We start from the raw sequence: 15,829 nt of genomic DNA, 5'->3' as shown, positions 1-15,829 counted from the left end.
GAGTGTGTCCCACTAAAGAAATCACCAACATAGCAGATGCATGTTTTAGAGGTAAGACACAAAGAAGGAACAAGAACAATTCAAAAAGTGATAGAGTATATTAATTAATTGTGCTGCATAACTTGGGGAATTCCTACCAGTAAATTTTAGCACACTGTGTCTCAGAGTATCCAAGATCTCATTACAATGTGTGCATACTATAACCTTCTTTTTCAGCAGCCATAATGTACAGCAAGCACTATGTGAATTTTGTCCTAATGCCTGCTGCAGACACCCATTCCTTACTGGATAAGGCAACTTATTTCCATGAAAACAGGAAACGTGCACAATCTGCCTGCTAGTGAGCTGACACTCAGGACATAGCAGATATCTCCAATTTGAACCTCCTACACTTGCATGCTCTGTAACTTTGATTCCCATAGTACACGACCAAAAAAGCTGTATGGAAACACATCTCTTGCCTGAGATTTTATGCATGTCAAATTTTACCACTGAATTTTCAGTTGCAGTTCTGTTTCATCCGAATTTTCCTATACATCCTCAAAGACAGAGTCTCAAAATGTTTCCATTTAGAAATATCAAGAGAAAAAAAACCTCTTTACATCCTATACTTATTACAAAGAAACAGATATGACTTCTTAACATTTTTTTAAAATGTCAAAAACAATGTGGTAAGAGTTTCATTTTCTTTCTTTTTACTACAAAATACTGAATAGCTAATGTGAAAGCAGTTGAGGATGTTTAACACAAGCTTTCAGAGCCTTCATGCTTCCATAGCTCGTCACAACCTCATGGCTGTTACCCTTTTTTTCTTCTAGAATTCAAAGCTAGCTCCAAAATCAAGGTAACCCAAACTCACATTTCTTTTCGTACTGAGGCTTCTCCCAAAAATGTGACACAGCAAGTACAACCCCAATACTGTTTACACTATTTCAAATAGATTTGGCAAGGTGCCCTGTCATGTATTTACCTGGAATACTGAAACAGAGCTACTGTATCATTTCCTTAAAACATAACTAAACACTGAGACAGAACAAGGTCCAAAATGTGCATTCCTGTTCCCTTTCAGACAAAATATCACAAAACATGTAAATATGACAAGAAAATTTATCTCTGAGTAAGAAAAGCTCTGTTTTATAAAACTGAATTTGCAATGGCTTCCTGGATAGCTTGGGGCAAGATACTCGCCTTTCTCAATTTAATGTCTGCCACACTGGAATAACTTCACTTACTTCACAGGGGTGTTAAAATAATTAATTGCTTGTGTTTGCACAACTACTTTGAAGATGAAAATTGCTATTTAAATGATAAGTGTAATTTCATATAAATAAGCAAAAACTAAACACCTGCAAAAATCCAAAACAAGACTATCCTCTCTCCATGTATAGATGAGCACAGGATCTGAAAGCACTATTCTTTCATCCATTGCCATGTCTCCAAAGAAAACAAGTGCTTATCAGTCCTTAGTGCCTCAAATCCTACTTGCTGCTTATTGATCCTGTGACGCACATTTCACAGCTTGTAAGATGTGCTTACTATACTTGTAACACAAATATTCACATTTAAAATAAGCGTTATTGACGAAGGCGTACTGACACAAATCAAAGTCTTAATCAGTCAAGCTTTCCAGGTCTAGCTGCTTCGAAGTCCCCTAATAAAAGCTTTCTTCTGTTTCAACATACTGTTTCAACTCACAGTGATTTCATATACTCCATAAATCTTCCAAAGACAAAATGAAAGAAAACTCTATCTACATTTCTTTGTCCACACTCATTTATAGTTTCAATATATAGCAAAGGAGACAAGAGCTTTGAAGATACCTTACTAAACCCAAAGAAACAAGGGGTTTACACTCCCTTCGTATTTTATAATATTTTTGTTTGTCTCCCTTCACTCATACTCATTTCCATCTCCAAATAATGACTCAGTCGCTTATCATCTCTACAAAGCTGATCTCTCCTTTTCTCAGTCATAAACAAGGGAATAGAAATTACCCCATCATACAAGAAACACTAATTACCCAGATACTGGAATGCCCTCCTCCTCAATCTTCTGCTTTAGCCTCAGTTGAAAAAGCCAATGACTAAGACATAACCGCATAAGTAAGATCTACAGTATTCAGGTAAAATTCAGATGCCAACATTTCTCACAGTTTTGCAATGCTCTTGCTTTGGAAGAATGCAGACAAATATCAAATTGGGGAATAAGCAAAAATTTGCTAGATTATCAAAGGTCAAACATGTTTTCTATCTAGAAGTAAGTCAGAAGCCTTCAATCTTGGGCATAGGAAAACAGCGATTTATAACTTCAGATGCAATTTAACTACAAAAAAAGTAATTCATAAAATCTAATAGTTTTGTTATTTTGAATTGAATTTTGTTATTTTAAAAAATCCATTTTAAAAACTTATTAGCTCCACATAACATAGCTAATTGTCTCAACCTCTTCCTGCTAGAAGTGATTAGGGTTTTTTATTTTGTGCTTTTAGTTGTGATTTTTTGAGATAGTTCGGAAAATTTTTATGTCTGAATTTTTGAATCCTCTATTCTGTCATCAGTCACTAACCTTGAATATTTTTAATATGAAGTGAAACAGCCAGTTATCTACTCCGTAAAATATTTCACATTCAGCACCTTACAGCTTTAACCTAGTGTACCAAAATCCAGTACTACTGGATTGAAAAGGCTGTTCCAGCACGGAAATCCACTTTCAACAATATTTTACCAAGTGACAGACACAGTTGAATGTGACATAACTGCTTGGTTTTTCACAGTTAACGGGATACGTTTTGTATTCTGCTAAAAAAGAGGTGACTGAACGGCAGAAGGGAAGGCTGATTTTGTCTGCTGCCCTGGCTGCTGTGCTCTGGGACACGCAGAGCCTGTCAGAGGGAAGAGGATCCACTTCTTTCCCCAGAGCATTTGAGCATGTTAATCTCAAGGGAAGTTCAGGAACACAGGACAGTGCGAGGAGAAACATTTCTATTTCATCTCACTTACCAGACCTGACCATTCTTTATTCTAAAAGTTACACAAATCTAGTTTATTAGCCTGTATTCTATTAAGCATTTTTCCCTATGCCGGGGAGGCAAGGAGGTGGTGTTGCACTTTATGTGAGAGGGACTCTGCCTTGTCAGAGATCAGGTCAGGAGCCAGCAAGAATTTATGAGTGAAGACCAGCAGGCAGACCAACACACATGCTGTTGTATCCGCTGGAGACCTCCTGATCAGGATGAGGCCTGTAGACAAGGCTTTCTTCAAACAAACGGAAGAAGTCTCGCATTCACAGGCCCTCATCCTGATGGGGGACTGTAACCACTCTGATATCTTCTGGAAGGACAACACAGCAGGGCATAAGCAATCAAGGCTTACGCAGTGCATTGACGACAACTTCCTGACAAAGGTGATCATGGAGCCAATAAGGAAAGGTGCTCTGCTGGACCTCATACTTTCAAACAAGGAAGAAATGGTCAGGAGCAGCCTTGGCTGCAGTGACCATGAGACAGTGGAGTTAAGGATTCTGAAAAGAGGAAGCAAGGCAAAAACAAGACCACTGCCCCAGATTTCAGAACAGCAGACACTATTCTCTGCAGAGATCTGCTTAGAAGAATCCCATGGGATAGAGAGAGAAGAGGGTTCCAGGAGAGCTGGCTGATATTCAAGGATCACTTCCTCCAAGCTCAAGAGAAGTCCGTCCTGACAAACAGGAAATCAAAGGCAGGAGGTCTGAATGGATGAGCAAGGAGCTCCTAACTGAAATCAAGACACAGAAAGGAAGTGTACAAGAAGTGGAAGTAGGGGTGGATGACCCAGAAGGAGTATAAAGGTGCCATCCAATTGTGCAGGGATGGGGTTAGGAAAGCCAAAGCTCACCTGAAGTGGAATCTGGCAAAGAACATGAAGGGCAACAAGAAAGAATTCTACAAGTACATAAACAGCAAAAGAAAGAGTAGGGAAAACATAAGCCTGCTGCTGACCAGGACGGGGGATGTGGTGGCAAAGGTCACAGAAAAGGCTGAGCTACTGAATGCCTTCTTCACCTCAGTGTTTACTGGTAAGACTGACTTTCAGGATTCCCACACCCCTGAGACCAGAGGGAGTCTGGAATAAGGAAGACTTACCCTTGGTGGAAGAGGACCAGGTTAGGGAGCACTTAAACAAACTGGATGTTCATAGTCCATGGGGCCTCATGAGTTACAGAATCACAGTTGCACTCATGAGTGCTGAGGGAGCTGGCTGATGTCATTGCAATGCCACTCTCAATTACCTTACAAGGGTCATGGCAACTGGGAGAGGTTCTTGAAGACTGGAAGAGAGCAAATGTCAGCCCTCTCTTCAAGAAAGGCAAGAAGGAAGATCTACGAACTACAGGCTGGACAGCCTCACCTCAGTCCCTGAGAAACTGATGAAGCAACTAATGCTGGAAAGCATTTCCACACACAGAAAGGACAAGAAGGTGATCAGGAGTAGCCAGCATGGATTTATGAAGGGGAAATCATGCTTAATCAACCTGAGTGCCTTCTACAATGAGGTGATTAGCTTTGCAGATGAGGGGAAAGCAGTGGATGTTGTTTACCTCTATCTTAGTAAGGCTTTTGACACTGGCTCCTATAACATTCTCATAGATAAGCTGACAAAGTATGGGTTAGATAAATTGACAGCGAGGTAGACTGAGAACTGGCTGAACAGCCAGGCCCTGAGGGTTGTGACCAGTGGCACAAAGTTGAATTGAAGGCAAATCACTAGTGGTATACCCCAGGGGTTGATACTGAGGCCAATACTACTCAATTTCTTCATTAATTAGCTGGACAATGGGAAACAGTGTGCCCTCAGCAAGTTTGCAGATGATATAAAACTAGAACGAGTGGCTGATGCATCAGATGGGTGTGCTGCCATTCAAAGGCATCTCGACAGGCTGGAGAAATAGGTCAACAGGAACCTCATGAAGTTCAACAAAGGGAAGCGCAAAGTCCAGCATCTGGGAAGGAGTAACCCCAGGCACCACTGCACACTGGGGACCAGCCAGCTGGAAAGAGAAGGATCTGCAGAGAACGACCTTAGGATCCTGGTGGACAGCAAGATGATCATGAGGTAGCAATGCATCCTCGCAGCAAAGAAGGTGAACAGCATTCTGGGCTACAAAAGGAAGAATGTTGTCAGCAGGTTGAGGGAGATGATCCTTCCTCTGTACTCAGCAGTGGTGGGGCCACATCTGGAGGGGACAGTTCTGGGCTCCCCAGCACAAGAGATGGAGCTACTGGAGAGAATCCAGTGAGCAGACAAGAAAAGGGACATCTTTTGTACGGGGAGAGGCTGAGAGAGCTAGGACTGTTCCGTCTGGAGAAGGCTCAGGGGAGATGTTATCAATGTTTATAAATCCTGGATGGGAGGGTATGAAAAGGCAGCCAGACTTCTCAGTGCTGCCCACTGACAGGACAAGAGGCAATAGGCACAAACTAAAACACGGGAAATTCCAGCTAAGCACAAGAAAAAACATTTTTACTGTGAGGATGGTCAAACACTGGCACTGGCTGCCCAGAGAGGTTGTGGAATCCCCATCTATAGAGATACTCAAAACTGGACAGGATCCTGGGCAACTCTCTCTAGGTGACCCTGCTAGAGCAGGGGGGTTGAACTAGATGACCTTAAGAGGTCCTCATCAACCCAGTCGATTCTGTGATTCTTCCTTCCTTCTTTCTCCTTATCCCTTGAAATTCAGTTCTCTGATAGGAACTCTGACTTAGTAATTTTTTTCCTTCAGACTGAATGCCTTGCTTACATTCAACAGCACACCTCTCTACAGAAATCACATGGAAATAAAAATGGGTCTTCATTCTTATCAAATTATTAAACTCTCTCAAACATTGTATTTTTAATGGCCTTAGCTCATTAAGTCCTGCTACAATTTAATTTAGGAGCATGCTGTGAATATAAAAATCAAGAAACATACTGTACTCTGAGCTGGGCTTGTGGTCTTCTTTGAAAAGTCTCTCAAACACAACACATATGAGTACAATTATGTCCACACACTTAAGATCTCTTATTGATACCTGAGATACATCTGAATGAACACAGTAACATTAAACCTTTGCGCTAAATATATGTCAAAGCTATAGGCAATTATATATATATGTGCACATAGACAGACAAAAACACACGCAAAATTACATGCAGTAATACTGATTAATGTCAGTTCAGTGCGTAGTCAAAGACATTATTTAATCTTTTGATCTTTTTCAGTTAATTGCTCATTCTGCATCACTGAGGCCTGTTCTTGCCTACAGACATTAGGATCATAGAGAAGTGAGCAAAATATAGGTCTTGTCCCTCGTATTTACCAATTAATTAGCAGATTAAATCTAGATTAAACAAAAATGACACTACTATCTTCCAATACTTCCTCAGTATTTATCTAGGATTGTGGGGGTTTTTAATAAAAATGATGCATTTTAAACCTCCTCAACTGATTTCATTACATAACATATACTATAGATGAACTAAAGAGTTTTCCACTTTTTATTCTGCTATCTGACCCATCAGGGGAAATCAAAACAGTTTTCTCCATGTAGAGAGAGACCAGAGAAAATTTGCATCTCAGAACAATGATGCACAGAAAATAGAAGAGGTATTCTTGGAAGGGAGTAAGGGAGGGAGGGAAAGAGGGAACTTTTGTAATACACTTCCTTAGCTTAAATAGCAATAATGTGTGTAAGATGCAAAATCCGAATCTGATCTTGTAATAGTGAAATTTAAAAATATATTAACCCATAGTTATAAGGAGATACACTTGATCAAGCCTTAATCCAGAATTCAGCTGGGATTTTTGACAGAGTTACACATAGATTGGTACGCCGATTCCTCCATTACAGTCTAAGAATCTAATCCTCCTCCAGACAGGATGAATGGGAAAGGTCCAAACCTGCGCCAGGGGAGGTTCAGACTGGACATTAGGAAGCATTTCTTTACTGATAGGCTGGTCAAACACTGGAACAGGCTTCCTAGAGAGGTGGTCGATGCAACAAGCCTGTCAGTGTTTAAAAGGCATTTGGACAATGCCCTTAATAACATGCTTTAACTTGGTCAGTCCTGAAGTGGTCAGGCAGTTGAACTAGATGATCACTGTAGGTCCCTTCCAACTGAAAATATTCTATTGTATTCCAAAGAATAGGGAGACACTCCAAAATAATCAATAGAAGTTGGATGAGATCCATACAGAACAATATCAAAGACCAAGGAGTCTACTCTGTGCTGCAGCTTATTTGTTTTTAAATACATAAAAAAGATGTGCAAAAAACTTAACTTAAACCTGAAAGCCTCCCTAAATACCAAATTTTCTGTCACAAAATAGTCACACATGCAAACAATATAAAAATACACCTGGAAAAAATACTGACGCAAACATTTTTTTCTTTTTTTTTTTTAAACACAGGTATCAGAAAATACCTTTTTTTTTCTATATAGCTTTTAAAAATGCTGTGGTTTAAATATATCCTGAAGTCACTTTTCAGACCACTTCCAAAAAACATTTTTCCTGCTTGAATTTTTATTTTCACACTTGGTCCTACCTACTTAAATGTTCATGGGAAGAGAAACCAGTTCTACTTGCAGACTCAGGAAACAAGTCTGAAAACATCTCCTCAACGTATTTTACAAACGGTATTTTAAAATACTCACCAGTTTGCCACCAGTGGTCCAAGACAGGTACCTTGAAGACCTTTTTTGACCATTCTAGTGTGTCCACATCACAGCGCTCACCAGCTACAAATAACGTTCTGAACCTTTAAATAAAAATACAGAAGTACATATCTTGATCTGGATGAAGAAAGGAAAACAAGAGAAAAAATTCAATAAATATCTCTGGTCAGTGTCCCAGATAAAGAGAAAAGGGGAGGGAGAACTCTTACAATTTGTATGCTCCTTCCTACTAAGTCACAATTAGAATCTTAGCAATATTAATTTATGCTACTTAATACATCATGTAAAATAATCTCTATTTTCTGAATGCAAAGACCTTGGGAGACCAGAGGCAAACAACTGTCAGTGGAAGTAAAAAATAATTAAATGCTCTATACACAGGAACAAGGTAGATATCCATTAGGCAAAACATAAGAATGAAATACTAAGACAGGGTCAGAAACAGATATCAAAAATTAATGAAGAAATAAACAGAACTACAAGGAAATGTCTGTAGCATGACTCTTCGTTTTAAGTTCTTAATAATATTCCATTTAAACAGATTTTAGCAGTTTTAGAACTGTTGAGTCATCTTTTTATAGGCCTTTGGAAATGAGTTTTGGGGGAAACAATGGGACATAAAGCCATTTTCCTGTGGAGAGGCAGGCTATATATGCATAAATTAAAAAAAAAAAGTAATCCTACTAGATAATGCCCATCAGAACAACATTCAGCAGCCTTGGGTCCCTGATCATAGTACTAGACTTCAGCTCATTTGGCTGGATGTTTTGGAACCAACTTCGGCAGAGAAGAGATGCAACACCTGGCAGTCCTGACAGACATGATCTGCTTGTTTGTACCATTAAATAAGGTAATGCTATATAACTGGGTATTAAACCCACACACAGTCTTTAACTTCAGAATCTTTTACCAGATGTTTAGTCACACTTTATCATCCTTCATTGAGCACTACAAATTCACTTCGCACCCTGTTTAGAATGATAAGGTCCTCTATGTCAGTGGTAGCTTTCTTAAATATGACTATCAGTACCCAGAAGCTAGACATTACCGTACATTACTGCATGCTGCTAAGGTTTTGATCTTTCTAACACTTGCACCATAACTTTGATCACGTCATAGTAGATTCTTTGCACTTATTTCCTAATGAGTAATTTAAAGCCCCATTAAATTGCATATGGTGCGGCCTCACCTTGAGTACTGTGTGCAGTTCTGGGCCCCACAATTTAAGAAGGATGTTCAGGTACTCAAATGCATCCAGAGGAGGGCAACAAATCCGGTGAAAGGGCTGGAAGGCATGTCCTCTGAGGAGTGGCTAAGGACCCTGGGTTTGCCTAGTTTGGAGAAAAGGAGATTGAGGGGCAACCTCATGGCTCTCTACAGTTTCCTGAGGAGGGGAAGTGGAGAGGGAGGTGCTGATCTCTTCTCCCTGGTATCCAGTGATAGGACACGTGGGAATGGTTCAAAGCTGCACCAGGAGAGGTTTAGACTGGACATTAGGAAACATTTCTTTACCAAGAGGGTGGTCAAACACTGGAACAGGCTTACTAAAGAGGTGGTTGATGCCCCAAGCCTGTCAGTGTTTAAGAGGCATTTGGACAATGCCCTTAATAACATGCTTTAACTGTTGGTCAGCCCTGAATTGGTCTGACAGTTGGACTAGATGATTGTTGCAGGTCCCTTCTGTCCTGGTTTGGCCTAAACCAGGCCGATTTTCCTTTCAGTGATTTTTACTTTCAGCTAAGTCTCCTCTAAATAACTGCACTTTCTGAAACTAACTACATGTTTTGCAGACAGTGTCTGCTTCCAGGACTGATAACGCTCAAAGTTTGTAGTTATCACTGAGGCACCGGTAGGGATGTTGTGCAGTAAGGCTCTTGCTGTACTTTTTCTTAGAGAAACCAAGGTCACTGCTGAATTCCTCACTGCTTACGAGTGAAAAGCCGAAGGGGGGTCGCAGCTGCAGGGGGGAGCAGACAGGGCAGGTGACCCAAAATTGACCAACGAGGGTATTCCATCCCATACACGTCATTCTCGGTATAAAGCGGGGGGATCACGAGGGTCTCGCTCTTGCTCCTCTTGCTCGCCTCTTGCTCCTTTCTGCTATGGCCGGTGTCCAAGGAGGACTCCGATTGTTTTCCTGCTGCCCCCGATCCCGATCTGTGCATCCCTGAATCCAGCTCTCGACCGTCGCTAGGCCCAGCCTGGGCCTTCCCGGAGCCTGCCCTGCAGTGCCTGTGGTGACGTTGCCGACATCGGGGGAGCTCGATCTTGGTTTTGTATATATATTTGTATATATTTGATTATTCCAATATTATTATTATACTCTTTTTCATTATTATAGGTTTATTAAAACTGTTTTAACTTTCCAACCCGTAAGTCTCTCTCCCTTTTCCCTTTCCCTTTCCCTTCGGGTTGGGGGGGGAGGGTTAACAGAGAGCGTCTGCTGCAGGTTTAATCACCAGCCCAGCTTTAAACCGTGACACTTTCCAACTGAAATAGTCTATTCTATTCTATTCTACAGTCATGGATACTCATGACACTGGCCAGACACAGTCACCTAACAAGATATTAAAGAGAAGAATCATTTATGATCTCACCTCCACACCTCCAACAAAGAAATAAGCAATCCTCTTCAGACAGAAACACAGACCTTTTAATTCAGGTTCATGATGTACAGATGAAAATGAATGGCCAACTATACTAAGATGAACTGCTGATTCATATTCAATACTTTGTCATCAGTACATGCCTAGTTTTCCAGTCCGTGTTGTGACAGCATAGCTTCTATTGATAGCAATGCATAGTATTTATCTTACTTGGCTCTTACTATCCAAAAAATATGTCTATGCTCAACTAGTTCTCTAGGCTTCCTCTATAGTTCACAAAGAACAATAGGCAACTTTAGAGAGTACTTTAAGAAACTCAAAAGGGTAAGGTTTATTTTTTACATAACAAAAACAAAATGAAAACCAAAATGAAACAAAATCCAAGGCCCTAGAGCAACAGTAACACACACGACTAAGCTACAGTATAGAGACTTTGTTAAGTTACCGTTTAAATAAATAGCAATAGACACAGGTATTAAGTTACTGCATTATAACTTGGACGGATGTTCCTGCATCTCAGAAAAAGAAAATCAGGACCGTCTTAAAGTTTTGGACATTTTTATTTTGTTGCACACTTGAACATGTTCCTATTTAAGCAAGATTTTGAAACAGAAATCATCTATTTGGGAAATAAAATCCAAACCAGAGGGAAATTTTAAGACATAACATTTCTGGTTTTGTTTTACAGATAAATCACAATGGAAAACTGCACGCCCTTCCCCAGAAGGCTGATGTGGCAATCTGAAACACTTCAGCCATGTCAGTGCCTGTTTGTAAGCACCAGGCACAATCCTGCCACAAGGAATAATGTGAATTCTAAATGCAGAGCTGCCACACACATACCCTGTCGCTACAGACCAAAGAACTTGCTTACCTTCTGTAGTATCTGCACAGGGTGGGCTCACGACTTCCTTCTCCCTAATCCTCTCTACTTGCATACGACCAACAAAGACAACACTTTCAGTTTATCCAGAGGTGCAATCTAAAACCTCAAATAGTTGAGGGAAGAGAGGAAAGATATGAGGCAAACACATTTTCAGACTCCACATCAGAAGAACTCTGTTTACTAGCAAATAACCTCTTTCCTTCTTCAAGTGAAAGTGTACAGGTGTGCTCACACTACAGGTGACTAAACACTTCATGAACAGCCTGTCATGCCAAGAGAAACTGCAGAGCCACTCTACCAAGTACTGCATCAATCCTCAAGGCTTCTGAAATGACAGAATGCCTAATTAAGATATGAACAGAGCTTCATATGGCCCAATATCAGTCCCTGGGATTAAAAATACTTCTCCAAAATGTCCCTTTGTTAGGACTGCAGCACACTCTACCCCAGACAGATCAATGTCAGTGACATTTTGTTTCACTTCAAGTCTTCACACAGTCCATTATGTATGAAGACAACTGCTGAACAAAGGACTTGACTCTTGTCCTTCAGCAATGGACACAAATTGCATTGATTTTGTAAAACCTGTAGATTTGTGGCCACAAGAAGAGAGAATTATTAAGAGATGGGGGGCATGAAACAAATTTCACTTCAGAGGCATGTAAATTAGAAAGAAAAACTACAAAATTCATCTTTCCATGTAGATGAAATCCGGAAAGCAATTTAGGAAATTATGAGAAAAATCAGAGCAAGTAACACAAGGGTGTCAGAAATGAGAGAGACAAATATACAGATCAGCCTGTCTGGGAATACCTCTAAGCGGGAACCTAGAGATTGACCTCTCATCTAGAGACCACAGACACCCCATAATCAGGCTGCCCAAACCAAAAAGCATACTTTGAATATTGACACTCCATTCCTCTCCAGAGGACAGGCAGATCCCGTTAGCAAAAAAGGCAGCCTCTCACAGTGTAAGGACTAGTGACCTACTTGCTGTGTAGATGCAAGGCAGCAGAATGTGCAGAGTAAAGCTACATCTGGAGACAACGTTAAGTAAAACATGGGATGAACCATCAGGAAGTGCAATAAGCCATGCGCCCTAAAATTGAACAGAGTTTTTTTCACAATGACGCTTGGCCTAGACATAAAAAAATTGATGAGTTTATTTTCTTTTAGATCCATTTACAGATCCATAGCTAGAATACAGGAAAAGAAATTTCCACAAGCAAAAGATATTGGGAACTCCTGTCACCAAGGTAGTGACCCCTGCACCAGCTAAATATAACAACCTGAGAATGGTCTTATCTTTGAACAAAGTAGAAGTAGTAATCATAGACGTAGCCATAATAATAACTTTGATAAATGAAAACCAACTTACTGCACATCTAGTTACAAATTTATGAAAGTCAGAAGATCTTGAAAAATTTTACCACGTTGAACTTAAACATGCAATGAAAGAATTCAACTTCCTTAATTTTAGAACAATGTTTCAGCCAGCCTTCCTTTCTGACACCCCAAGATGGCTTGGAGTGGCTTCTTTCTTGGAATAGAAGGCAGGGGGTCAAATGCATAAGTAGCTTTCACATCAAATAAGCATAGTTTTCTGTACTCATAAATATACAACATCATTTTGGTAAACTGCTTTCTGAGCACAACTCCCACATTAGAAGATAATGATTATAATGAGTGTGACCCCAATCAATATCTTACACCTGAATGCTTTCTATTGTAAAGCACAAGCCATTGCTGATAATTACAGTTAATAGCTAACTGGAAGTTATAACACAGATAAAAGTTTATGATAGAAGAGAACAAAATATTGTGTAAGTAAAAACCACAAATATGTATTTTGTGAAAAGTTTTTTAAGACTCACGTTTACATGCGGGACATTCCTGTTAAGCATTGCTGAATTTACATTATATGGAATGTTCTGCAACTAGGCATGTTAAACACAACATTTCAGCTATGATGTAAAAAATCAATTTATGAATTCATTAACTTTATAAACTGCTGAAAAATTTGGTTAATTGTCCTTGTTTTAAAAATAGGACTATTAAAACACCAAGGACTTAAAAGACTTGATGAAAAAGTTATGACATCATGTTATCCCTTGACCCAAAAGCAAAATTCCTCCCTTCTGAATTGCCAGCTTTAATAATCAGATTTAGTAATCTACAGGCTCAAGAGTAATCTTATGTTGCAAGAAAGAAAACGGATTAGCTCTTTGGCAAATGTACAGCACAAAACCATCAAAAAGAATACCAGAGCAAAGTGCCATAAGCCTAACAAAGCACAAGAACTATGGAATTATTTTCTCCTATCAAACAGTACAGCAAGAGAGAGATGGCAATGGTTATAAAATGTCCCGCTGAACAAGTTTTTAACGGTCAACACTTCAAAGCATGTCAATGAACCTGTTATTGCAATCATCTATCACTGCAATGCAGTTAATAGGGAAGAAAGATCTTAGAACTTCTCTGTTAAATAAATATGTCCTAAGCTGTTGCTCTGAAAAATCTAAATTCCTAACATAAAATTCAGTGCAATCAAGCTTTTAGGACCTATTCAAGAGTCCAGCAGAGCGGACTTGAAGTATCACCTGATACAGGGGACAAATCAAGGTCCCCAATGACCCTGACACAATCTAAACTGTTCAATATAGCATGTACATTTTGGTGTCACTCCAAGCACAAAAGAAACCACATCTCCGACCATTTCCCAAAAGCAGGAGTGTTCACATGGGTAATAATCTGAGCTGCACTTTTCCAGATTAAAAGATCTCGGAAGTGGTTTTAATTCTGGAATACATACACCAGTTTTTTTCTGGCAAAGAAAAACTCTATCTGCATCATGTTAAATAAGCTTTTTTCTCCTGAAAAGACGGCGAGGAAGGTTCATTTGTATTTCTTAACATAAACTGGAAATAAAGAACTCTTACTAATTCTTAATGCACCCGGAGACTGCAGACACCTAAACACATAAAATAAATAAATAATATTTTCAGGTCTTCTGATTTTTCTCCATCGATGTGTTTGCTTGTTTTCCTCCCTGAATAGATTTTACCTTTGTCATGAGAATCCAAGCACTGCAAGTTTGGGTGACAGAGTCAGAGAGACACAGAACACAACTGCAGCTCAGCTCCTTCTCACAGTGTGGGTGAAAGGGAGCTCCACAAAGGCTCTTCACGAACACAGCTCAGGACTCTAACACGAAAGGCCATACATGATCTACAGCAGCACAGAGTAGGGGGTGGCAGACAGAACTGCATAATGTACTTCAATGTCCTAAATTCTGGGTCTTAATCACATATCCTCTAGCAGCATGTGTGAGATCAATTACATGAGAAAGTATTGTGTTCTAACAGTTTTAAGTTCGCTACTTTAATTTCACAGAATCACAGAATTACAGAATCAACCAGGCTGGAAGAGACCTCTGGGATCATCGAGTCCAACCATTGCCCTGACACCACCATGTCAACTAGACCATGGCACTAAGTGCCATGTCCAGTCTTTTCTTAAACACATCCAGGGATGGTGACTCCACCACCTCCCTGGGTAGCCTGTTCCAATGTCCAATAACCCTTTCCGAAAAGAAATTCTTCCTAATGTCCAACCTGAACCTCCCCTGGCGAAGCTTGAGGCTATGTCCTCTTATCCTATAGCTAGTTGCTAGATCCTCTTGTCCCTGTGTTACGAGACAGAAAATAGGAGTTCCTAATCTACTTTATATTCATTATTTCTGCACAGTTTTTATGCAGTCTCATATTTCTTTCTAAAGCAAGTGCATTAATATCTGGTATCAGATGAATAAGCAAGAATCTCTAGATTCTCTGGATATAAAATGACAGAACATTTGCAACTGACCTAAAGTCAAGAAAGCCAAGCAGTCAACAATTAAGTCAATTAAAGGATGAAGTGTGATTCCAAATACGGGAAGAGTTAATGGCTCAGTGTTATGGAGTTACCTCGTGAAGACAAGAACAGATTCCAAAAGCTGAACAGAATGTACTCAGGTACATGAGGGTCGTAGAATTTGGATGTTACCTGCTTTTCAAACAAAACAGGCAGCAATATGATCAGACAGCCTGCTTAGCAGCACTGTGTGTTATCCAAAGCTGGGTCTTTAGATCCTCTAAGAATATGTGGTTGAACAGGGCTTTTATCCTACAGTATGAAAAATTTAACATCTCTTTTACTGTTAAGCTTGAGCCGTGTCTAAGACATAGGTGATGTTTTGTGTCAAAGACAAATAAATTTCAAGATTTGACTCCAAAAGCCAACAAGGAATTTGAGGCATGCACACTAGAACCTCTGGAAACCTCACATATAATTTTGCGCAAAGGCTAGTGATGCCACCAACATCAGTTCTTAATGGAAATTAATTTATGTAATTTCAAAAGAGCACAAGTCTGCTTGTAACTCAATTTACTCCTGAGAATCAAGTACTCCCTTCTACACTGGAAGCTGGCATTGCCTACCAACTCTGTACCTAATCAATAACTGCCTTTTTTAACAGGAATTTTTAAAAGTGACATTGACCTTTATGAGTTTTTTAAAAGAAGTTTTCAGGGATGAAATGTACCATGATGGAAACCTCTTTCAGGACTGCATTCCTGAACATGTGTTTTGGAGTCTCTAGAGTA

General features: G+C 39.8%; 1 protein-coding gene across 5 annotated transcripts in view; it reads right to left on the bottom strand.

The window, feature by feature from the left end:
- Window positions 1-15,829, bottom strand: part of ACSS3 (acyl-CoA synthetase short chain family member 3) — a 106,306-nt gene that overhangs the window by 43,252 nt on the left and 47,225 nt on the right. For all 5 annotated transcript variants that reach the window (XM_068400853.1, XM_068400856.1, XM_068400854.1 and 2 more), the window contains one exon: window positions 7,674-7,777. In XM_068400853.1, the coding sequence (XP_068256954.1) occupies window positions 7,674-7,777 (104 nt within the window). The remainder of the gene's footprint in view (window positions 1-7,673; window positions 7,778-15,829) is intronic.

This window comes from Nyctibius grandis, chromosome 5 (assembly GCF_013368605.1).
Source record: "Nyctibius grandis isolate bNycGra1 chromosome 5, bNycGra1.pri, whole genome shotgun sequence".
Taxonomy (NCBI): Eukaryota; Metazoa; Chordata; class Aves; order Nyctibiiformes; family Nyctibiidae; genus Nyctibius; species Nyctibius grandis.
Note: the sequence above shows the minus strand (reverse complement) of the source record. Positions and strands in the feature narration are given on the sequence as shown.